The sequence below is a fragment of the Peromyscus leucopus genome, chromosome 6 (assembly GCF_004664715.2).
Source record: "Peromyscus leucopus breed LL Stock chromosome 6, UCI_PerLeu_2.1, whole genome shotgun sequence".
Classification (NCBI taxonomy): Eukaryota; Metazoa; Chordata; class Mammalia; order Rodentia; family Cricetidae; genus Peromyscus; species Peromyscus leucopus.
In genome coordinates, this window is record NC_051068.1 from 52,736,387 (window position 1) to 52,763,274 (window position 26,888).

General features: G+C 38.4%; 1 protein-coding gene across 1 annotated transcript in view; it reads right to left on the reverse strand.

The window, feature by feature from the left end:
* Nucleotides 1–26,888, reverse strand: part of Wdr49 (WD repeat domain 49) — a 155,169-nt gene that overhangs the window by 10,248 nt on the left and 118,033 nt on the right. Inside the window, exons 18-19 of the mRNA XM_037206669.1 lie at nt 6,324–6,433; nt 4,826–4,972 (exon numbers count right to left, since the gene is read on the reverse strand). Of these exons, the coding sequence (XP_037062564.1) occupies nt 4,826–4,972; nt 6,324–6,433 (257 nt within the window). The remainder of the gene's footprint in view (nt 1–4,825; nt 4,973–6,323; nt 6,434–26,888) is intronic.

A 26,888-nucleotide genomic window follows, 5' to 3' on the forward strand; every position in this document is an offset into this window, starting at 1 on the left:
CACAAGTTGACCATCATTCTCTTTACAGAACTAAATAGGCTTCACTTCAATATCTACAAAGATTTTACTATTTCTGTTGAATAACACATGACAAGACTTACAAGGAGGTCGTAAAGTGTGACCAATAACCAAGAGTAAAGCAGATAGCAGAAAAAGAGCCAAGGTTGCCCAGTGTGAGCAGATCAGAGCTGTAAAATTACTGTTGTAAACAAGTCTTGCCTGCATGGTAGGTGCAAGAGCACACTTCTGTCATCCCAGCTACATAGAAAAGTAAGGCAGGAGGATGCTTTAACTTCAGGAATTTGTGGCCAGCCTAGGAAACACAGAAAGACTGCATTTAAAATAAAACAAAAGTTTTAGGAGTAACCAATCACTTGTTGATGGGATTTAAGGTTCGCTCCATGAAAAGGAACCCATGTCTGACATTGATGGGGTGGCCAAGAACCTGAGACTAGAGATAGGCCAAGGACCTAGGGGAAAAAAAAAAAGAAAAAAAACAAAAAACAAATACTACAGTCTGCTAAAGGAACATAGCAATAAAAAGACTCCTAGCAATATCATGCTATACTCATAGATCTGTGTCCTCCTCAGCTGTCATCAGAGAAGCTTCCTACTGTGTCAGAACATGGTCCAAAAATAGAGTTGTGTGAGGAGAATTCAGAGTGGTTGTGAGGAAATGAGCCAAGAGTCTTGGAATTGTTCTTGGAATGTGTTTTTGTGCCCCTTTCAGGTGTAGCAGGTAGGAGTGAGTTTATTTCAGATTATTGGCTGTGGTTATTTGTTTACATGCCTTTATGGAAAAGTATATTTTTGCCATGTGCTGCTTGTCATTGTGATTATATACAGCTCGAACTCATGAGAACTTTACTCATTTGTGCTTTCTTAACTCCCAGAGTATGAATTGCTGATGCTCTGAATAAAGTTATCTATTGCTAGAACTTTAATCCACCCCATTGATAGGCTTTGATCTCCCAGGTTCCACCACCTCTAGAGAATTAAACACTCCTGCATAGATGGGAACAAATACAGAGACCTACAACTAGGCAAAGTGTAGAGAGTGAGAGACCTCAGAACACTCAGTCCTAAATGGAATGTCTCCATCAAATCTCTCAAGGCTCAGGGAACACTGTAGGAGAAGAGGTAGAAAAATTGTAAGAGCCAGTAGGAATGGAAGACAGTAGGGAACCAGTGCTTTCTAGACACAACACACATATGAACTCACAGTGAGTATGACAGTATGCACAGGGCTTGTGCAGGTCTAAATAAGTAGGGATCCAATGCTGAGAGCAGAAGAGGACACACATCTCTATTCCTAACCCAGAAGCTGTCTCTAATTGATAACCACTCACAAAGGAAAAAATTTGTTTTCTCCAACAGACTTCACAGGGTATGCACACCTAAGGGCAGGTCCCATGTGCAGCAGAAGATGACCAACACAAAATGAACTCAAGGATATATATGAGGTTTTTTGTTTTTTGTTTTTTTTTTTTTTGTCTCGTAATTGGGCATTCTTTGTTACTTTTTTACTTTACAGATATTTTGCTTACATATTATTGTTTGCAGTTTTGTGGGTTTTTTTATGGAATTTCTATGTGTGCAAATGTATGTGTCTCTGCATCTGTGAGTTTTTCTTTGTCTCTTTTTTGTTTTGTCCTATTCTGGTTTATTATTATTTTATTTTTATCTCATATCAACATCATTACCATCATCATCGTCATTATTTAGATGCTTGTTTGTTTTCAAATGAGAGCAAGAAAAGGTGTGGAGTCTGGTGGGTGAGGAGGTGGGAAGATCTGTGAGGATTTTGGTGGTGGGGAATCCATAATCAGAATACATTGTATGAACTACTTTCAGTAAAACAAACAAACAAAATAGCAAGGAAAAGAAGCCTGAAAGAAAAGTTGGACAAAATGAATGAAAATATGGTACTTTCAATGAGAAACACAGCTATACAAAAGGGACTCAAATATCACTCAAATAAATATGTGTACTTACATGCATTTGTATGTCCAACTTATTTATGAAATCTAAATTAGATAACTGATTAGATAGATACATTTTCTTAAATTTTCTGCATGTGTGTCTGTGCATCACTTGCCTGATGCTCACTGAGTTCTGAAGTTCAGATCCCCTGAAACTGGAGTTATGGATGGCTGTGAGTCACCATGTGGGTTCTGGGCATAAAACCCCAGTCATGAAAAAGCAACAAGTGCTTTTAACCATGGAGACATTTCCCTAGCCCCTGGACTAGACACATTTCAAAACAGACTGGAGGGCTAGGGAAGTGACTCATAGGATAAAAGCTGTTGTAGGGGAAGAAAAAAAGCTCTTGTGAAATCATTGTGACCTGAGTTCTATGCCCAAAACTCATGTCAAAAAACATTGATAAGTAAATTCATATTGAAAGCAATTTTATAGCAAGTTCTCTCTATTAAAGGATATGATCTCAAATGGAGCATGACTACCCCAAGAAGTAAGGCAGGGCAGCAAAAACACTATTTATTGTACCTTGAGGTCAGTCAAAAATAATGATAATGAGATATAAAAGCCAAAGCAGTCACAGAGGAGATAAAGTGAAGTCATTCAGAGCAATGGACTAAAACACTTCAGTGGCTTCTCATTTTTGAATAAATAAATGCCAATATCCCTTGAATGACACTGTGGGTGCTCCATGATCTGGCTTGCTAGCCAGCTGGGGTTCTGCACATTCTTTTTGGAATTCAGCCATATAGACCCCATGTGCTTTCCTTTGACTGTGTTACTCACACTTCTATTACTTTACCAGAAACACACACACACATACACATACACACACACACACACATACACACACACACACACCTTTTTTTTCTGGCCTGCTTAACTATTATTACCTATTTACCCTTTTTAACTGTGATACCTTCCTAACATTTTTGGTTGAAATGTGTGTAAATTTGTGTGTATGACTGTGACCATGTGTATACAAGTGTATATATGTGCGAGGATGCATGATTGTGGTCACCCTTTGATATCAGAAGCCATTCACACTATTTTTTGTTTTGTTGGTGGCATGGGTCTTTCTGCATACACATATATAATATCTTGTGCTGGATGGTTTTATGTAACCTTGACAAAAGCAATAGTCATCTGAGTGGTGGGAATCTCGATAGAGAAATCCCTCTATACAAGGGCTGTACGCAAGCCTGTAGGGCACTTTTTAAAATTAGTGATAGATAAGAGATGATTCAGCCCATTCTTGGAGGGCACACCTCTGATCTGGTGGTCCTGGCTTCTATGAAAAAAACACCTTGAGATAGCCATGAGAATCAAGCCAATACGCAGCACTCTTCTGTGGCCCCTGCATCAACGTCTGTCTCCATATTCCTGACCAGTTTGAATCCCTACCTTGGCTTCCCTCCACAGACTGTGATTCAGAAACATAAGCTAAATAAACCCTTTCCTCCCTGAGTTACATTGGTCATCATGTTTCCACCCAGCCCCAATAGATCCCACAGCTCACCCTGCAGGTTAACCTAGCTAGCAAGCTTCCCCTAGGATCCTCTCTCTCTTTCTCTCTCTGACTTTCCTAATTCTTGGGTGCTAGGACTACAGGCTGCAACTGTGCATACCCATCCAAATACATGGGTTCTAGAGATCCAAAATCTAGTCTGTAGCAAATTCCCCTCAGACTGACTCTCCCAGTTTAAAAAAAAAAAAAAAAAAGTTAGATAATCCTGATGAAAAATGACAGGACTACAGATTGGAAGGCCCATTCCATATACCTAGAGGCTTAAAGTTTATGATTATGTACTTCTAAGAGAAATTAGCAGAAAAATCTCAAGAAAATAAGCAAATGAGTGCAAATTTAGAACAGAGGAAGTTTAAGAAAAGACCTAGCAATGTGGTAACAGAAGATTGGAAAGTACAGCAATGAGACATGACAATTGTTCATGATGATAACTGTAAAATATCTCCAAGTGTGGATATAAGAGAACAACTGCCTCCTACAACGGTATTGTCAAGAAGAATATTGAACCCTATGTCAGACTCTGGGAAAGCTTAGAGACTGTGGGTCTCAGATGACTGCCATGTAGCTCTGTTCCTTTCAGTACCACACGTTGAAAAGACTCTGTTTCCATTGATTATTTGAAATGAGAGCCCCTACAGTGCCCAGATGCCTTCTCAGTTCCTCACCCAGTCTCAGGTTGTGTTGCCTGAATTCCCACAAGGCTCCTTTTGTGGAAAAGATGTTTGTACAGATCTTATTCTCCAAATGCTCACAGACTGCAAAGGCTAGAAGAGTCTGAAAAATAGAGCAGCCCCATGCACATGCTATTTGGAAATCCTCAGAGATCATTCCTTTGCATTTTTTCCAGTTACACTTCCTTGTCCTCTCTTATTAGCCCAGCACTGCAGCTGGAGCCTCTGAGACAATGCACTTTAAGTAGCCGCTATTTATAGAGGCAAAGGAAAAACAGAGCCAGATTGCTAGAGACTCTCTTTTAAATCTTTAGAATCTCATGATGTTTCTATCTCTGGTATCAGTTTTGAAAATGAAGGTTATTTGGGAAGGAGAGGTACTCATCTATGACAGATTCATAGCATCCAAGGCAGTCTTCCTTCAGAACAGCGACACAATAGAAATATCCATTTCACATACTGCAGCCTGTTGGCTCTTCTTGCTGAGAGCACAGAGCTGTAAATCTTGACAAACCACGCTACACTTTGTTTCATGGCAACCTACAAGGCACATGTGTTGATTTTGTGCTATTCTACTGTATTTCATTTTCCTTTAATTGTACTGTATGAAGAAAGAGTGGAGATTGTAGGTACACTGAGAACTTACTTTCAGAGAGCAAAGGAAGCTCCGGAATTTGGGGCTCATCTTCCTCTGGCTCTTCCTTAAAGTATTTGTCAGGGTTTAAAAGGAATTCAGGTTGCTTCACTTCAGGCAGCTCGTTCAACATTCTAAGGCTTAAGGACCTAAAGATGCCTTCAAAGGGCAATTTAAGGGAAGGAAGAGAGGAAAAGGACAATGTCATTAACTCTTTGAAATGAGCTAATGCATTTCCAAATTTACTTTTTAAAATGTAACCTTCTTATCACTCAGTTGATGCAGCTGCAGTGATTACCACATCCTCTAAGCTCAGCTGAAAATAAACCCAGGGTCCTTTCTGTTCAAAGGACAAGGAGGAACCCAAGACTTCCTTTTCGTTCATTTTGCATTTTGTGTATTTTTCTACATTATTCCGTTGAAAATGCATGAGCTGGCTTTTTGGTGCCCACTACCTATGGTGGGAAACCTCGCACAGCCTCGAGGCAGGGGAAGGGGCCCAGACCTGTCTCAACTGAATGTACCAGCCTCTGCTGACTGCCCAAGGGAGGCCTTATCTTCTTGCAGGAGGGAATGGGGGATGGGTTGGGAGAAGGGCTGGAGGGACAGGAGGAGGGAAGAGGGGGAATCTGTGATGGGTATGTAAAATGAATAAAAAAAAAAATCTTAGTTAAAAAAAAGAAAGAAAAGAAAATGAGTATTCTACAGTTTTGGAAAGGCTTCAATTTCTCTTTTATCTCCAAGAAAATTATATCCTTTGTGAAATGCAATACATTTTTCAGTGTTTTTTGAACGAAATATCTAAATTTTGAATTGACAGGTACTTTTTCATTCCAACGCAGCAGCATTTTCTTTATTTTGCCCGTGAAGAAGTAAAGGATTTATGCAAGCCACACATTAAAAGCCAAGTTTTGAATGAATTGAAAAAAGTTTTTGCTTCATGTGACAAGGGAATAATCACAGAGAAATCAATAAATGCCAATAGAAGAAATGGTTTTATGTTCTGTGGCTGGTAGTTCTGTGGAGGCAGGAACTGCGGTTCTACTATCATGCTGTACTCGCTCTGCAAGCCGACCCTAAGCCCGTGGTTCTTGAGCTTTACTACGCATCAGAATCATCACACAGAGAGCTAAGTAAACCGTGGGTCACCATGTACCACCTGGCTTTTGATTTATTCAATTTTTTTTTTTTTGAGGAAGGGAAAGAGGATGCATGTAGTAGGATTTACATTTTTAACCTGTTCCATGATGCTGATGGTGCTAGACCTACACTCTTTGAGAGCCAGGGTGCTGAGCAGTCAACACCATTTGTTGTGCATGCTAGAAACCTTGTGTGCTATTTAGTAGGCCCAAGCCTTACCCTCCTCCTTCATCAGATGAGGACCATAGGATTACCCGTTATATTTATTAAGGAAAAAAATGAACATTCCTGCTGGACAATATAGCTCTGTGTCCTATTCACACTATTCTATGAAATGTCATTCTCTACTGTGTCAATAGCAATTACTTACCGGCTGATTTTTGTATAATTTCACGATGGCAAGGTTTATGTGTTTTTTTCTTATAGATATTTCTCTTCTTATATTCCTGACTGAAATTTATTTCTTCTGATGATCTGACCCTGGAAGAAAATAATTAAAATATAATAATAATTAAAAGGATAGACAGAGACTTTCTGGCTATGGTAATATAACTTACGTTTGCAAAAAGCATATCTCTTCCTGTGTTTGTAAAAAGTGATAGGAACATTTGCTTAAGTTAATGAAGCCATGCCTTGAATAAAATGCCCTGCCCTAGGCGTTAGTAGAGTAGAGAGAATACAAAGGAAAGAAAGAGTCTTCTGTAGCTGTGAAGTCAGGGGAATATGATACAAAAAAACAAAACAAAAAAAAAAAAAAAACAACCTCACAGAAACACATTCACACTTCCTTTGCCTTGTGCTTAGGTGACAAGACCCCAGAAAAGCAAATATTGTTGTCATCTGTCAGCATCTCTTAAACCATGGCTCCTCTCTTATAGTATCCAAAAGCCAAAAATGATCAGTAATTTTTAAGTTTCCATATATACCTATAAGAAAACATTAAAAGAGCTGGAATGCACACAGAATCTCCTGTAAATGGAAGGTGGAGAGCTGTGCTGGCTAACCTTGGTTGCCAACTTGACTACATCTGCAGTCAACTAAAACCCAAGCAGCTGGCACACCTGTGAAAACTGTTATGATTGGGTCATGGGATATGTGAAGCCCTACCCTAAATCTAGGCTACACTTTCTGTTGGTATCCCATATAAAAGGATATGGGAGAAGGAGGTGTTTATATTTTGCCTGCTTGCCCTCATTTTCAGTGGCAAATTTATCTATCCTGCTGCTGAAGCATTCCTTTACTGGGGTTTGAACCTAATTCTTTGTTTTACAGTGTTCACTGAAGACCAGCAACTCTCAAGGAAACATCTGAGACTCCATCATCAGACTGGAACTTCTGAGACATCCAACCTCATGGTCTGAACACTACTGGATTCTTGACCTTTCTGCAGGGAGACAGCCATTGTTGGACTAACAAGACCACAGCTGATAAGCCACTCTAATAATTTACACACACACACACACACACACACACACACACACACACACACACACACACACAAGTTCTATCCCTTAAAGAACTCTGACTAATATAAGAGGAGAAATGTTTTATATCACTGTACAACACTGGCAGAGAAGAGAAAATAATCTTCAGATGCTTAACACTAACTACTATAGATGCCTGGCTTAACAGATAAAACTTCTGATTCCAAGTCCCTGTGAATGTGTAAGGAGCACCAGACTTGGAAATGTCCACCTTCCTCAAGTCATGTGGAATGATGGGAATTTGCTGACCTACTACTCTGCATCCTTTTCCCATATCTTCTAGCCTTTCATGGTTGGCATTCTCCCACCTGATAATTTTTATTCCCAATTCTGTTACAGATTTTGTAACTACAGAATGATGAGATAATTCTTAAACCCACAGTCCACAGTCTCAGTTTTCTTTTTATATAAAGAAAACTCTGTGGTTGTCTTTGGTTTTTGGAACTGGGGCGGGGGGGGGGTTGCGGGGGGCTTTTGTGATTGTTCATGCAGACGCCCACAGAGAACAGGGAAAGTGTCGGCTCTCCCTGACACTTGAGACTACAGTCTCTATATGTAGTGCTTGGAAACAAACTCCAGTCTTCTACAACACTAGCAAATGCTTTTACCACTGAGCTATCTTTCCTACCTTCTTGCTCTCATTTTGAAAGAGGTCCAATGGCTTGAAGTTCCACAAAGTATCTAATGATACTATTCAACAAATGTCAATTTATTGCCTTTCTTCATCTATTCTATTTTACAGTATCTCACAAACTCAGCTTGAATTATCAATACAAGTAAATTCAATCTGTGTATCACCTTCAATGTTATTATTAGGTGCATTTACACAATTTAAGAATTTATTGACTGATTTTTTTTTTTACTCATTAATAAATTTTTCACTCTAGAAAGTATTTTTAGGTTTATAGAAAAGTCATGACAATGGCACAGAATTCTGGGACAGCCCTCACTCATTTTGTTTTCCTTTTTTTGGATGTTTTACATTAATACTTACTACATTTTTAAGATAGCAATATTAGGACCTGGAAAGCTAGCTCAGTCATTTAGAGTTCTGACTGCTCATGAAGAGGACTGGTATTGAGTTTCCAGCACCCGCATGCCAGCTCACTACTGTAAAAAGAAATTTCCAAAAGAAACTCAGGACAAATGACTGTGGTGCCTATTAGTATATCAAAGTGGATGCTGGCCTCCAGGATTTCTCAGTATCACTTCACCTGTGGCTTTTCTCAGGTCTTCTAACCCTGTCCCCTACCCTAAACTTCTCTGCCCATGGCCTTCCCTTTCCCAAGCTTCTCATTCCTATGTAACACTGCCATTTCAGCTATGCATTCTCTTTGTGCTCTCTTCTCTCTCTCTCTCTCTCTCTCTCTCTCTCTCTCTCTCTCTCTCTCTCTGTGTGTGTGTGTGTGTGTGTGTGTGTGTGTGTGTGTGTGTGTGTCTATGTGTGTGCGTGCATCTTCTTGGTCATCTCTCTTCCTCTCTTTCTCTCTACCCCACCCCTCCTCTCAAGTCTAGTCTGCTGGCCCTGTTCAATGTACTGCTTTCTCTCCATGCCCTGAACTCTTCCAGATGCCTCTGGAGATACTCTTCCTCAGATCTATAATAGAAATGTTCCCTTCAGTCCTACCTTGATGCCAGCATGGCCTCACTTTATACATGCTAAAACCTGGAAAAACCTGGGTAGCAAGAGAAACAGCGAACCAGATGTTTCCTGGCCATTACCTGACTCCCTACCTTCCTGGCCTTTGACTGGCATTTCAACCTTCCTGAGTCCCAACAAACAGGCACCCTACTTTGAACTGTGAAGCAATTACAGAAGAGATTATGTTATTATTATCAACAAAAAGGCTGGAATGTCAGGTCCAAAAGAAATGGGATGAACAGCTAACTGCAGTACCTATTAGCATACCAAACACATCCTGGCCTCAAGGCTCTCTCTCAGAATCACAAACACCTCTACAGAGTTCATACTGGCATCATACCTCTTCTTAGCTCTTCTCACTCAAGCCCCTACCCTAAGTTTCTGCAGCTCATGGGCTTCCATTTCCCCTAGCTTCTCATTTCTCTATAACCCTGCTATTTTGGCCATGCGACCTCTTGGTCTTCATCTTCCTTTCTTGGCACCTTCTCTCTTGTCTCTGTCTCTTGGTCATCTCTTCTCTTCCTCTCTTCATCTCGTGGCCTGTTTTAGTATGCTGGCCATATTCAGTGTACTATTTTCTCTTCCTGATCTAGACTCCTCCAGATGCCTCTGGATGGACTCTTCCTTATGTTTATAATAAAACCCTTTCTCTCAACCATACCTTGGAGTGGGCATGTCTACACTTTATACAACTATCACCTGTAACTCCAGTTCTAGGAAATCTGATGCCTCCTGGCCCCCATGGGCCGCTATTGGTACATGGTGCACATGAGCTTAGGAAAAGACACAGGCACTTACAAATACAGAAAGGAAATTTTAAGAAATTATTTTAGAAGTCAATATTAGCACCTAATTAACCAAACTCTAAATTTTATTAGCGTTATTAGTGTTGCTTTTCCTTAATGTCCTTTTTCTGTAATGTCAAAATTCTAAGTATCTGAATCCTGAGTCTTCTCTAGTCTATGACACTTTCTCATACTTACTGTTTATCACAATCTTGACAGTTTTAAGGAGCACTTGCCATGTTTTTAGTAGACTAACCCTTAATTTGAACCTTTGAGTGGCTTTTTTCATGTGGTTACACTGTAGTTATTGGTCATTGGGAGGAAGGCAACAAGGGTGAAGCACTGTCTTGATTACATACTACCAGACATACATTGTCACCTGACTGCTGCTATTCACCCTTATCACCTGGGGAATATTATGTTGTCAAATTCACACTAATAACAAGCTTTCTTTACTCATTGTAATATAAATTTTCTTTAGAAGCAAGTTACCAAACAACCCATACTTTAGGAGAAGTGAGGCAAAAACTTGGGTGCTATTTCTTGAGTGTTCCTGTATCTATGAGAGATCTCTTTGGAATCACACACTTTCTAAGAGAGTTCTGCTCTCTGAAAATAAACTTTGGGAGATGTAAAGTTTTTTGTTTTTCCCAGCAAAACTGGATTTGTTTTCCTCACAATAGGCCATTGCCTATAAAAAGTAGCATATTATCAGGACAGGAAAGGTGGCTCAGGTGCTAATAGCACATATTACTCTTGCAGGGAACCCCAGTTTGGTCCCCAGTACCCATGTTGGGTGGCTAACAACTGCCTGTAACTCCAGCTCCAGAAGAACACAGTACCTTTGTCCTCTGTCACACCTATATTCATCATCACAAAACTAAACACAGACACACAGATAAGGAAAAATAATAAAAATAAATATTTTCCAAACTAGAATCTTATTTAGCCACTTCTGGGTTTCACACACTAAATCTAGCATTTTAAGTCTGCAAAGAAATCTGCAACAGTGGGAATTTGGTAGTGAATATAGGGAAGGTAGCCTGCCACATAGGCAAGCTTTGTAACTAGTGGATTAATAATACAATTTCACTAGAAAAGTATCATATACATAAATTGATTGCAAAAGCAATCAAAAGGAAGGTCCCACTTCTGAATATTAATGCCAGACTTTGACTTTCCTCAAAGTGTTATGACCTCTTACCCTTATTGAACTGTTTTTGCATCCTCACTTGGGTATAATTTAAATTAACTATCTTCTGTAGGAAACAAAATGTCTCATGCAGAGATAGACAGAGGCAGGCAAAAAATAAAAGAACTTTCCAGGATTACAGTATATTGATTAACTTACTTAAATGACTACATATAGAATAGGATTAGGCTAATAAACCTTGAATGCAAAGGGCATCTCTATGTAAAGCTAGATTGCAAAATCATCTACATACCCTAAGTCCAAGAACCTGTTGTTTGCTTTCCACTGATATCTACCATTCAGAAGAGTGGTTATCATGAAAATATACTGAGAACTAGAAAGGGGTGAATATTCCTAAGAGAAGGAGCACAGATAAAAATAATGAAGCACAGGAATACAAGAAAAGGCTTAAATAAATTTTTTTGTGTTTTTTTTTTCTTCAAAAAGGCTTTACACTGTAATGTTGGAGGGGGCGCTATGGCTTCAACCAACAGGACATCAATTTCTCTCTGCTCTGGATGTAGACAGGAAGTGTGATAATTGTGACAAAAACTCCAGAGTCCTACTAGGCATAAAAACAAAATAAAGGGTAGTGACTCTGCTACAGGAAGTGCTTCATAAGATACTGGGTGACTGGAGAGCAATTCGTCATCATTTTAATCTGGTACATGCTGGACAAGCATCATAGCATAATGGGAAAGTTTTAGCTCAGCAACGAGAATGTCTATTTGAATCCTGTGGGTGGATATTTGATTCTCTCTTCCCAACTCCCCCAGATGTGAAATGAGAATTAAAGTAACAGGAGACCACTTCCTAAATATAACACAGGTAGCACAGTCACTAGGAGCAACAATTAATAAATGGGACCTTCTCAAACTGAGAAGCTTCTATAAGGCAAAGGACATTGTCAATAATAAGACAAAAACAGCAGCCTACAGAATGGGAAAAGATCTTTACCAACCCCATATCTGACAGAGATGAATAATAGACACAAAGCAAATTTGTGTCTACATTCCACAACCCCAGAGAAGCTAGGTAAAGAGGAGGACCCTAAAAAGGATGTGCATGGATCATCCTAGGAATGGGAAAGGGTTAAGATCTCCTTGGTAAACTGGGAGGGGGAAATAGTGAAGAGGGGATGGGGGGTGGGAACATGAAAGTTCCAGATGGCCAAGTTGGGAGAGGGACAGAGAGAAAGAGCTATGAAAGAGATATCTTGGCAGAATGGAACACTAAGGGGAAGGGGAGAAATCTGGAGCTAGGAAAATCCCCAGGAACTCACAAGATTGTCCCCAGCCAAGACTCAGAGCAATGGTGGAGAGGGTGCTTGAACTAGCCTTCCACTATACTCAGATTGGTGTCTACCCTAATTGTCATCATAGAGCCTACATCTAGTGACTGATGGAAGCAGATACTGAGACCCACAATCAAGCACTTGGCCAAACTCCTGGAGTTCAGTTGAAGAGGGAGGAAAGGGATTATAGAAGCAAGAGGTGGGGAGGGTCAGGTATATGATGGGAAAAACCAAAAAGATAGCTGACTCAAGCTAGTGGGAGCTCATAGACTCTGGGCTGGCCGCTGGGGAGCCTGCATGGGACCACACTAGGCCCTCTGAATGTGGGTGACCATTGTGTGGCTTGATGTGTTTGTGGGTCCCCTGGCAATGGGACTAGGACTTCTCCCAGGTACAAGAACTGGCTTTTTAGAGCCCATTCTCTATGGTGCAATGCCTTACTCAGCTGTGGTGCAGGGGGGAGGGGCTTGGTCCTGCCCCAGTTTCATCTGCCAGCCTGTGTTGACTACTCATGGGAGGCCTTACCCTCTATGAGGAGGGGATGGGGGGAGGTGGGGGGAGTTGGAGAAGGGGAGGGAGGGAGAACAGGGGTTGGTATGTAAAATGAAAAAAAAATTGAAAAAAAAGAGAAATAAAATAACATCCCTCACCTTGAAGTATAGTGAGAATTAATGACTTAAGTAGAAAAAAGAGCTGAAAATCATCTTAATGATTCATGATAAGAGCTCAATGAATGTGGGTTATTATATTATTCAACAACACAACATGATTTTATGCTAAGAAGAGAGTTCCACACCACTTTCTAGCATGTTCTAGTACTCTTGGTAATTCTCAGAAAGATCAGACAAAACATCAAGAAATATGACTCACTCCCCAAATGATAGCATACTCCTTTAGGGTTTTGAAGACTTAAATTTCAAAAATTAATAGGTCTTTATGTTTCATATTTGAGTATATGATAATTATCACCACAGATTGTTGGCAAAAGCTGGATGTCAGTCATTGAAGACTTTTATGTCAGATGATTACTAACTTAAAATAGAACATTAATATTTTTATATGTTTTTCTTTAAGTCTATTGATTTTCTAATTTACTTTCTAGCTTGACATCTATTGCCAAAACAATTAGGTAATCAATAGCAATACAAATTTAAATGTCAACTCCTTACTAATAATGATAGAGCATAGTGCACTGTTATTGCAAGGGCATACGGAACACTAATAGTGAAGTGCAGCTTCTGCTTTATGAAAATTGCTGTGAAGTTAATGTAAATTTCTATTTCGTTTCTCAACTGGCTTTTTCCTGGTTCTTTATAATTAATCCCTCTCTAAGGTAATTTTTAAAATGATGGTCAAAAGGAGAAATGTGACATATAGTCAAAGAGGGAATAGAATTGCTTACTATTTCTGTAGAACCATAATGAACATTGATGAATGGGTGCCATACAAATGGACAGATTTGTCTCACCTATAATAGTGATTAAGTAGAAGAGCATGTAAGATGCTGCATGGATGCATCTCATTGAGATTCTCCAAAGAATGGCTGAATGTATTAAAGATGTTGCTGGGAACAATCTAATATGCTTCTAATATTTTTTTCAACTTCGCTATTAAATTATTAGAAGTCAGTACACATATCAAAATGTTCACATTCAAAAACAAAAAAAAATCCAATTTAAAACAATGAGGAAGATATCTTGGGTAGGGTGGCTGAGGAGGAAGAGGCAGAATTATCTCTGTTAGTTTGAGGGCAGCCTTGTCTATATACAAGGATCAAGGCCAGCCAGGACTACGCAGTGAGATTCTATCTCAAAGTCAACCCCTACTTCAAAAGGCACAAAAAAAAAAAAAAAAAACCAACAGCAAAAAGATATCAAGGGACGACCAATGAGCTAGCTCAGTGTATGAAGGGAGTTGTCACTCCCTATGGATCTGAGTTCAATCCCCGGAACCCACATGGTCAAAGGAGAGAACCAACTCCAGACACACACTGCGACACTTGTGCATACACACATAAGACAACAAATAAATGCAGCAGTGCTGACTTCCTGCACAAGACCTACACAAGATCAAGGCAGTCAACACTCCAGTGTGGCTGGGTGAGGAACTAAGGGGCCTCACTTCCAGCTGAGAGACTATTGACAGTTGATGAGTGCTGGGAGAGGAAGAGTCAGTTTCCTTTAAGGGTGTGGCCCTGGTAAATCAGCTGTGCTCCAGTACAAGGCATCACACATCTGAGTATATAGGCAGCACAAAATTAAACTTAATGGGTTATTTAAAAAAATGAAACAAGAAAAGAGGGCTTGAAATTGGGAAGAACAGTGCAAATGGGTAGTGGATCTGAGCAGAGTTGGAGAAAGGCATGAGAGTGACTGTAACTAAAATACATGCATATATGTATAACATTTCTAAAGAGTATTAAACATGTCATATGTTTAAAAGGCATATTATGGGAGCAGTTTAATGGCAACAACAGTATCTAATCTCGAGAATCTAGAGAAATTGTTTTTTCGTATGAGCTGTGGGAAAGACCAAAGAATTAAACAGAAGTTTTAGCAAGGTGATCCTGTTTGCAGCGGGGTCCTTTTGTTGTTCACTGCTACCAACAGTAGGCACACTAGCCCATGAGCACTTTCAGGAATTCTTTTGTCTCTCCAATTTTGCGGTAGGAACACTGAGGTTACAGGTGCATAGAACCAGACCCAGCTTTCATGTGGATTTTGAGGATTTGAACTCAGGTCTTTCTCACAGCAAGCATTCTAGTCATGGTTCTATCTCCCCAGCCCTTACTGTATTTTTGGTGTGTGTGTGTGTGTGTGTGTGTGCGTGTGCGCACGTGCGCGCACGCTAAATCTATATACTAAGCCCCCATTGATATTTGCATTTCAATTATTTTTGAAAATATTTGTATGCACTAATAATACACAGGCAATACGAGAAGTGGCCATATTAAAAACAGAAAGGACTATGGATTGGGGTTTAGCTTACTGGTAGAGTGCTTGCCTAGCAAACACAAGGCCCTGTGTTTGGGCCTCAACTCTGAAAAAAAAAAAAAAAAGACAAAAACAGAAAGGACTAAAGCAGTGATTCTCAACATGTGGGTCACTACCGGTTGGGGGATCAAATGGTCCTTTCATGGGGTTGCCTAATACCATCACTAAACATAGATATTTACATTACAATTCATAACAGTAGCAAAATTACAGTTATAAAGTAACAAAATAATTTTATAGTTGGGAACACCACAACATGAGGAACTGTATTAAAGGGTCACAGCATTAAGAAGGTTGAGGACCACTGGTCTTAAGTAATTTCATTTACTAAATAAATATTGCTAAAGGCATTTAATATTTTTATTATCACCACTTTGCACAATAATTGAGCAACATGTAGTTTATTTAATGTGCATCCAAAATTCTCTCTCCAATTTTTTTTAAAACCTTGGCCAACCACTTTGGGGTGGTGGGCTTAGTAAAGAAAAAAATGTATTACTTTTATGGTGAAAATATATATTAAGGATATACTGCCTAAATGTTCCATTTTGCACATAATTTCCCTTTGTGGGAATATATTCCAGTAAGCAGCACTCCTCCATGGCCTCTGCACGAAATCCTGCCTCCAGATTCCTGCCCTGACTTTCTTCAACAATGGACTACGATGTGTTAGTCTAAGCCTAATAAACCCTTTCCTCCTCAGCCTACTCTTGGTCTTGGTTTCATCACAGCAATGGTACCCCTTACTAAAACAGAGTGCCAGCACCACCTACTGCTATCACTTAGGGGGAAAACTGTGCATCCATAATGGTTCTTGTTTCCTGTTGCACCCCTTCATTTGTTCCTCCACTACTTTTTCATTTTTTTAATAGTTTTGGTGATTTGAATGAGACGAACCCCATGTTCTTGGACATTTGAATGCTCAGTACCCAGTTGGTGATTATGTGTGGCTGTTTGGGTGGACTTAGGAGGTGTGGAGTTGCTGGAGGAAGTGAGTCACTCGGCTGTGACCTTTGAGGTTTAAGAGCTTCCTTCCATTCTCAGTTCTTTCTGTTTTCTGCTTGTGGTTGCAGACAGGAGCTCTCAGCTGTTTCTCATCCCTCTGGGACTGTAAGGCAGAAATAAGCCCTTCCTTCCATAAGTTTCCTTGGTCATGATGCATCACAGCAATAGAAAAGTGACTGATACTAATGGCAATTTTTTTTGTTTTGCAGAATTAAAGGGAAGAGAAGATGTTTCTCCGTATCCATCGCTAACTTAGTACTAAGACCTTCCTGTTAGCTGTTCAAGTTCTCCACTCATCTTCAAGATTTACATTTAAGATAACTTCTCACCACCTACCTACTTCTCACACATGACTTCATGCAATATTTTAAATGTTATGGAAGCCAAATGTTCATGTATAAGCCTGAATGTAATAGGTATCAAATTATTTTTTCAGAGGAAACAATTGGGTGCATTCAGATGAAAATAGAACTTATTTAATTCTTCATGCTTCTTCCTTATTGCTTCATTATACCTTTTCTGTCCCTCTCCATCTTTCTTGTCTCGTTCCTCTCATCTAAATTTACTGACACCTGCAATTACCTAGTCATCAAAAAAAGTTTCCTCAACTCTCTTCATGTTTTCAGACACACTTGTTTTTCTTTTGCACTTTTGCAGGACAGAAACTAGCCTAGTCAGTTCTGTGTGTTTACTCATTTAATTAAGTAAAAGAGCTTGGGCTTCAGAAAATATTTTTTTTTTCAAAAAGCAATTTTCCAAGGCTGAAAGGGATAGATTTATTAAATCTGTAGAAATGACCAGAAATTACAACCAGCAAGTTACAGCTGATAAATTTATTGTCACAATCCTGGTCACATTCCTGGGAGAATCAAGGAATACAACCAACCAGTCAATTGTAAGAATGTATTTGTAACCATTTTCTTTCACTTACCACATAATTCCTAAATGACATTATTATATGCTGTCTCATAACAACAATCACAAAGTTATTACAAGCCAATTATCTGGAATAAGCAGAATTTTAAAGAGCATAGGCAGTTGTTCTTATGTAATTTTTGTCCCTTGAAAAGCATGCTGCACAGCTGATAAAATTGTGCCTCCCTATCCTGAAATTGTCTGTGGCCTTCAGACACACATTCAGTGTTGGAAGACCAAATAGAGAAAACAAAACTCTAGTTTTAAGGAAAATCCATGAATTTTAAAACCTATCAGCACTATTTTTCATAAAACAAGGTGTCTAGGAGTGATAAGACATAGAACAAAATGAGATAGAAATCCAATAAGAGGTTAAAAATAAGTTCAAAACTCTGTTTTTTTTATAGTAACACAATTTATCATAAAGAATGGGACACTAAAGGTTGCAACATGGTTCATCAACTAAGGGCACTTGCTACCCAAGTCTGACAACTTGGGTTCAATCACTGATGCAAAGAAAGAACTGACTCCCAAAAATTTCCCTTGACAAATGATATACATGAGATATTTATGGACAACTATGTTAATTAAACAAATTTAATGTAAATGAATCTTTTTATCAGCCAACAACTAAGAGCAGTCTCATGCCTCAGCCGCTCTTGGTGTTGAAGTTCATATGTATAGCAGTTTTAAGTAAAAAAAAGAAAAGAAAACAACTAATTACATCAGTGTTTAAGGGGGTCTAGATAACCGCTTTCTTTTTGATGAGCTTAGCAGCATTGTCTAGATATCGCATAACCGTTTTTATGATTTACACTTCCTCTTAGTTATTTTAGTTTTATGTTTTAGCCTGTAAAATCATCAGTTATTCTAGTTAGTATGTCTGGACCATGGTCAGGGCTACAGACAGTCCCAGAATGCTTGCTAAGATGGTTGATGCTATTGGGGTGTGGAAAGCTGTGAAATATTCAGGCAGACACAAAACAGAGTCAGGACAAGATGGTGTTACCTTAACCATTTCACACTGAACTCTACTTCACAGCATCTCTCTGTCTCTCCTGTCTCTCTTTCTGCCTTTCTCTGTTGTCTTCCTCTCTCCTTCTATCTCCCCCCTCTCTGTCTAATAAATAAAATGAAAATTTATTTTTAAAATGGTAAACTGGCATGTTCGCTGGGATATATAATATTTACATTGACTCTTTCAGGGATATGGAAGAAAGAGGAACCGTGATCTTGCTGTGTTGACCTCAGTTAACCCTTTTTCTCATCTCCAAACTGAGCTGGTGGGAAGCATCTTATCCTTGGCAAAGTCTTTCCACTCTCTGCCTTCTATGATTGTATATATTGGCGATGATCTATTTCTACATCAAAAATGTCCTTTGCTGGAGAATAAATTGCTACTTGACATTTTGGAAAGCTACAATTCAAAGAGATGGAAGAATAAATACCAAAGTTCAATTTAGCATAACAGGTTCTCAAAAAGGGAACATTTTTCTTTTGTCTTGACGTCAGAAGTTGAAAGCATTGAAAAGCAAAATTATTAATTGGGAGTTAAAAAAAAAATAACTATCTCCCTTGCTCCAAAGTGATGCAGTAGAATCCTTGTATTGACCCACTGCACCTAAAGGGATTGCTTCAAAACAGATCTTGTAATGCTTGTGCCCACTACCACACTGAAGAAGAGACAAACACAAATTTGATATTATCACAGGAGACTCAGTGTGCATTCATGCCTACTTCCACAAAGTGAAGCACACTTTACATTCCCTTATTTGAGCCTCAGTTCATGTTGACCATTCAACAAACTGAAAGTATAAGCCCTGAAATGACATTAGAGGATAGCAGTGGATTGACATCTCATTAAGACATAAACAGGTACCTAGGCAGTGTTGTGGGTAGGAGCTCAGCAGTTAAGCAGGAAGGAGAACGCAGTAGAGTATGTATGACTCTAAGTTTGTCTATATGGACTTCCTATGGCTACACAGAAATTAACACAAGCAGTGCACATGTAACACAAGTGCATAAATTGTGTACAGGCTGTAATCTAAATACACCTTATGTGCATTACCTCAGTAGACAACTAATGGGTGCATCAGTCTGAAACATTCAAAACAAAGATCCCTTTATGGAGGCCACCAAAGAACCCCCAAATGCATGTACTCCTGTATTAAAGCTCAAACTCTGCCCGTGTGCTAAGCCTGGAGAACTGTGATTCGATCATTATCCTTCTTCTTTACCTTCTCCATTTCTTAACCTCAATGACTGGAAAATAGAAATATCAGTGAGTGTCAGGGAAGAAGGAAAGGCAGCTTGTGCTGTGGATGATATTCTATTGGTCAACATAAAAGACAGTACCACTCAATTGATACATAATGAGAATTTATAGAACAATTTTCTTATCAATTTAAAGCACTATTTATTTAATATTTGGAGTAAATAGTGAGTGAATTTTATTCTTTAAGTGGTAAGTTCAAATGCCTACCAGATTATGCTTTGCAATTGTATGTGTATTGCTGTGGATATCACTCTGTATAAATAAAATGCTGATTGGCCAGTAGCCAGGCAGGAAGCATAGGCAGGAAAAGCAGAGAAGAGAATTCTGGAAGTGGAAAGCTGAGGCAGAGAGATGATGCCAGCCGCCGCCATGACAAACAACATGTGAAGATGCTGGTGAGACACGGACCACATGGCAAGATATAGATTAATAGAAATGGGTGAATTCTGGGAACAGGAAGGCTGAGTGAAGAGAGACACTGCCAGGCACTGCCATGACAAGTGAGATGTAAGATACCGGTAAGCCACAAGTCATGTGGCAATTTATAGACTAATAGAAATGGGTTAATTTAAGATAGAAGAACTAGATAACAAGAAGCCTGCTGTGGCCATACAGTTTGTAAGCAATATAAGTCTCTGTGTGTTTACTTGATTGGGTCTGAGCAGCTGCAGGACTGGCAGGTGAGAGAGATTTGTCCTGACCGTGGGCCAGGCAGGACTGGAGAAAACTCCAGCTACAGTGTATGATGGGAGCACTGCTTTTCATAAGCATATAATAGTTCTTTACTGAATTAATAAAAACCTTCCAAAGAGGAGCTTCCTAGATAGTGTTACCAGTAAATTCTAGAAAACATGTAAGTCACAAGAAATACCAATTCTGTTCCACAAAAATAGGAGCAAAAGAACATTTAGTAACATATTCTAGGCAGCAGCAAAGTTCTCATACCAAAAGGAGACCCAGAAAGACTAAAGTCCAATTTCCCTCATGAACATATTTTCAAAAACCTTAATATTACATTATTAAGCCAATCCAACTGTGTATAAAAAGGAATTATATGTGATAGTCAAGTGAGATTTATTCAAATGTATATGTGCAAAGCTTGTACACCATTTAGAAATCAATGTATAAAATCCTCCCTAGATTCAACATCAGATTAAAGAATTTGTAGCTAATATAAAAAGAAAAGAAAATAGGTACAGATTGGAGAAAAAGAAATAAAAATAGTTTTGCTTGAAAATGATATCATTGTCTATAAAGGAAAAAAGTAAAAAAAAAATTTTGGAAATAATAATAAGCTATTATAGCAAGACTTAGTGATATTAGAGTTGATTTTTAATAAAATAAAATCTAGTTATATGTAATCAACAAGCAGTTTGATTTTGAAGCTGAAGTACACTGTTTATGCTAGCACAAACATTGAAACATTTAAGTATACTTCAACAAAACACACATGAAAATACCTTTATTAGAAAAACTATGAAACTCTAAAGAAGGACATCTTTTTTAAAGACATATACAAATAGAAAGATGCTGTAATATAGAAGTGTCTTCTGAACTGAAACATTCCCTCCACTGGGAGAGGGCAGGACTCAAGAGACTCCAGGTAAACAAAAGGTCACATGTCTCAAAAAGTAGAAATTTGCAGGATTCTAGACAGTACCTCCCAGCTTGTTAGTAGCAGTAAACAGTTGCTATGTGACCAGCAAAGCTGAACAGAGATATTTCTTCCACCTGGCCAGTGGCCTGCAAGTATGGCAGCTTTCCTGGGTTGTGTTGGCACAGTCTTTTTCAAGGCACAGCTACTTTTTTGAGCCAACCCTTCTGCATGTTAGTTCTCACTCGTATTTCCATTAGTAATCCTGATAAAAACTTATCCGTTTACCAAATTGTACTTTGGTTCAAGCATTACTTCAGTCTTTGTTGTTTCACTCTGTGAAGGCCAGTGGGATGTATTGTAACTCCCCTGCAATAGTCTGCCATATAATAGATGGTCATGAGTAGAAAGAATGATACTGGTTTGTCCCAAGCTGACCTACATTTCAATAACAACCACAATCTTAATTCTAGAAACGTATTTTATGAATGTGAACAAAGTGACTGAAGTTTTTATGAAAAGGTATAAGAACCAGAACAGCCAAAATAATATAGAGGGATAAAACAAGAATACTATGAACAAACTGTACCTTTCTTCAAGGTTTAATATACAATTGCAATAACTAAAACAGGACTATGTTGGTAAAAACAGACAATTAGATCAAAAGTTCAGAAATAGATCCATGCAAATAGAGTGGAGTTATTATTTATAATTTTATTCTATGTGATTGCCAACTTGTGATTTAAACAAGACATCATTTGATGTTAAATACATTAATTGTTCATTTTGTTACTTAGGAGTCAAAAGAAATGAACTATCAAGTCTTCTGTGAATATTGAGGAACATTAAATGTGTGTCCCTTAGTGAAAGAATCTAGCCTGTAAGGATTGTTCACTATATAACTCTTAATTATATGTCATTATGGGACAGACAATGCTAAGAAGAAAGCATAATACCAGGAGGTGCTAAGTTCAGTCACAGGGATGGTAGATAAGTAACTGGGGGAAAGACTAAAGATACGTAAGAATTAAGTCTGAAAGAAGAAACAAAAGACAAGACTTTAGATGGCCTCAAATAGATAGAGAAGCTTTCTTTAATTCCAGAAAGGTGGCATCCCCAAATATATGTACATTGTGATCAGGCCTTAGGACTCAGAAATGCAAGAACCAGACAGAGTTCAAGAGCACACAGATTACATGCTTTAAGATGGGGGTTTTACAGCTAAGGATAGAGAAGGAAAATAGCCACAGAAATTGTAACACATAACAAATGAGCCTTACACTATGAAGCTTAATGAGCAACACAATATCAATGTTTATTCATCAACTGTAACAACTGTTGAGTACAAACACAAGACTGAGGAGTATAGGGGAACTTTTGGTACTTTTAATTAAAATTTTATAAACCAAATATGTATGTATATTGGTAAACTTCCAATTTTATAGGAGAAAGAATAGATAGAATTATCTTCTCAAATATGATAGTTTCGAATATAAGGTGAAATTATGAGAGCATAAGTTAAGAATAATACAGGAAATAAAGCTAAATGAATATTGAAACTTCCTTGCATTTAAGAGTAAGTGGGCAATAAGAATAGAGTTTTGCTGAGTTATGTGGGGAAATGATAAATCTGATCAACAAAAGTAAGGTAGAAACTTAAAAAGAGTGGCATATAATTAGAATTAAGCTCTTGAAACTTCTTTTGCTCAAATTCCTGTGTATTTTACCAAAAAATAGGAGTACAGTCTGACAAACATTCTGAGGTAATAGTGTTTGATGAATGACAGATAAATGATAGATGATAGATATAGATAGATAGATTAATGATAGTGAGATGGTTGATAGATGATATATATGTGACAGATCAATAAATAGAACTCTGCATGATAGATAATAAAAATAGATGATATAAGATATATCTAGAGAGAGAGAAAGAGAAAAAACTGATTATTATCAAAGAAAAGGGTTATTTCTCATAATTAGGTTGAGGACAGAATAGAAATAGAAGTGTAACAAGAATAAGAGGAAAGAAGTCCATGAATTGGAGAGGGAAAAGGGGAAGAAAGGGAAAGGCAGAAATGATATAATTATATTTGAATTTAAAATTTAAAAAAATATTTAGAAAAACAAAGATTAGACAACACAAACTAGGAATCAATGTCTGCCAAGAATTCTTGGGAAAATTGGGATACCAACCCAGCCACACAACCTTTGACCAACAGTCTGTAATGCCTATTGGATGTGCCGGGATAAGAGTGGTTCAGTGATTGTGGGAGTGGCCAACCAATGACTAGTCCAGTCCTAGACCCATGCCACAAGAGTGAACCCACTCCTAACACTTCATGGAGTTCATGGAGTTCCAGGACCCAGAGGCTGGGTGGACCAGAGATCTAAAATAGAACCAAACACAATTGGAGAAAAAATGTCAATGTAATGATGCCTAACAATATTCTGCTACACTCATAAATTGGTGACTACCCCAGTTGTTATTAGAGAGCCTTCATCCAGTAACTGATGGAAACAGATGCAGAGACACACAGTGAACTCCTAGCCTTCTCAGGGAATCCTACTGAAGAGAGGGAAGAAGGATTGTATGATCCAGAGGTGTCAAGGATATCACAAACAAACCTACAGAAACAACTAGCCTAGTCTTATAGGAGCTAAGAGTCTGAACCAACAACCAGGGAGACTGCATGGGACCACCTTGGGCCATCTACATATATGTGACCATTGTGTGTTCTCTAATAATCTTTTTGAGCACTGTGAAGATGTGTCTTTGCCAATGAGACTTCTTATTGGATTAATAAAAAGCTAAACAGACATTATCTAGGCAGGAAGCACAGGTGGAACATCCAGATACAGATGACACTGGGAAGAAGAAAGATGGGGTCACCAGGAGACACAGAGTAAGCAAGACATGCTGGAAGATAAGTGAAGCTACGAGCCACGTAGCAATATGTAGATTAATAGAAATGGGTTAGCTTAAGTTTTAAGAGCTAGTTAGAAACAAGCGTAAGCTATTGGCCAAGCTTTCGTAATTAATAAGAAGTCTCCATATCATTATTTGGAAGCTGGTCAGCAGGACAGAAAAATCCTCCTACAAGTGACATTTGATGTCCAGGGCCATGAATATCAACATAAAACCTAAAAAAAAAAAGCTTAAAGAAAGGTTCCAAAGACACAAAAATGGAGGCAAGCATGGCCTCCTAATCTCATCTCAACACAATACAGAGACATGTCTCCCAGCAGCTGCCTGCAGGATGGAGCTAGCCACCAGCCACCATGTGCTAGCACCATGCACTAATATACTGGAGGCTGTCAGGACAGTTTAAGATTCATTTCATGTGATTAAAGAACAATACAGATGCTCAATAAAGACAGATCCAGACACAAGAAACCTCTAAACAGGTTACAGTGTGTTTAAAAGTATACATAGGCTTGAGAAGGAAAGGAATAAAAATCGCTTAAAATGATAAAGTCCTTAAAAATAAGAGTAAAGTAATATAAAAGAAAAAAGTCATGTAAAGATGGAAAATAAACAGATGGATGCTGTATGTTATTGTGTTGTCTTTAAATTTTTTTGAGTGCTGATGAATGAGCTATAGCTGTTTAGATACAGATTATAGAGGCTGCTGGATTAAACTAATTTACATATTTTTAAAAATGTCTTGACTTCAAAATTGAAGTTAAAAGATGTGTTGCTTTGGGGAAGAGGTTATGCTTTTGTTCCCACAGAAAACAAAAGGCCCTGGATTCATTCAAGGTTGAAGATGACCAGGTTTGGCTGAGAAAGACCCCCTGAAAATACCGGCCAGCCTCAAAAACTACTCTAGTCAAGACTTATCCATTATACTGATATTCTCAAGGTTCTCCCAAAGATTCCAGCACCCTCCAGACAATAGGAAGCAGTCTAGAGAAAACAACACCCACATTCCCAAAAGATGGGTTATTGATGTGTCTTTGTTTTGGGGGGAGGAGTTGGTTGCAAGTTGTTACTAGTCATGGTCAAGAAAATACTATTCAAAGGAGGTTAGATTCAGGGATCTCTTTAAGAAAAAAAAAGGTGGGATATCAAAATGATAGGAGAAAAGGGTAGATTATTGAATCTATTTTAATACCCAAAGCAACTATTAATCTCAAAATAATTTACATTGGTATGGATTTTGATTTATTCAAAAACAAATTTAAAGTTACTTTTGTTATACTGTAGGTATGTTTCTACTCTTGTTTGGGGTATTGTGCTTCTATAACTCATTTAAAATGCAATGCATTAATAAGAAATACATATTAATAGTCATTTATAACAACCATACTTATAGTCATGTTAGGTATGTGTTCAAGGTCATACAGAGATATATGTTAGATACATAGATAGTCTTCAAATACTGCAAAGCCCTACAGAATATGGCATTTAAAATGTTTCATGACAGTGAGACACATCTGCTCCTGGCAGCATCAATTTACTCCAAAAATGCATGATGTGCATCGAAGAACCTCCATGTGGAATTTACTTGTTTTGTGGCAAAAAATAGCCATTTGGGCAGGAAACTGCCTTTGCCTTGACAACTGACAATATGCTGTCCAAACTGGGCAAGCAGGATACAAAAGAAAGTGACTGTCAAACTTTGCCAAGATGGGGTAGGAAAATCCTTTAAAAAAATTGCTGCTTCACATACACAAAAAAAAAAATCTGTCAGATATTATAGGACTGTAGGCCAAAGATGAATGCTCTAACATTGCAGAGAAACTTTGAGTTACTGGCAGGCAGCAATATGTCTCTGTAATTTGGAAGTGGCTTGCATTGCACTTCCTTTCTACTCAGGTAATATTGTATCCTTCTGGGGTCTTTGTTAAAGACTGGATAATTATAGTTATAATTTTCCTTAGTTGTGACAGAAGGCAAATTAAGTATAGAACTTTAGACTCACCAAGATAGGATAAATTGTGGAGCATTTTCTCAAAAATTGCAAAATAAAAATGGATTGCACATTGCATTGTGAATGTAATTCTTACCTGATAATTGTTCTTAATATATATAGTTTTACTGTGTTAGAGTATACACCCTTTCCTTTTTACTTAGACAAAAAGGGGGGGATGTTGTTGAGTAATCTTTCTGTACACTGTGAAGATATTTTCTTTGCCAAAACAACTTCTTATTGGTTTAACAAAAAGCTTAACAGCCATTAGCTAAGCAAGAGGTATAGGTGGAACAGCCAGACACAGAGGACACTGGGAAGAAGAAAGGCAGAGTCTCCAGGAGATGCAGAAGAAGCAAGAAATGCTGGAGAACACGTAAAGCCATGAGACATATGACAGTGTCCAGGTTAATAGAAATGGGTTAATTTAAGTTGTAAGAGCTAGTTAGAAAAAAGCCTAAGCTACTGGCCAAGCTTTCATAATTCAGAACTCTCAGCATTATTACTGAGGAGCTGTTTGGTGGAACAGAAAAATCGGCCTACAGTTTTGTAGCTTGGTCTACTTGTGAGACTCCTAACAGTGGGAGCACAGGCTGTGCCTAATGCTTTGGCTGGCTTTTGGGAACCTATTTTTCATACTGGGTTGCCTTGTCCAGCCTTATTGCAAGGGAAGGTGCTTAGTCCTACAGCAAACTGATATGCCATAATTTGTTGTTACTCATGGGAGGCCTGTCCCTTTCTGAACAGAAACAGAGGAGGAGTGGATGGTGAGGAATGGTAGGGGAATGGATGGGAGGAGAGAGGGGATAAACTGCAGTTGGGATGTGAAATAAATAAATA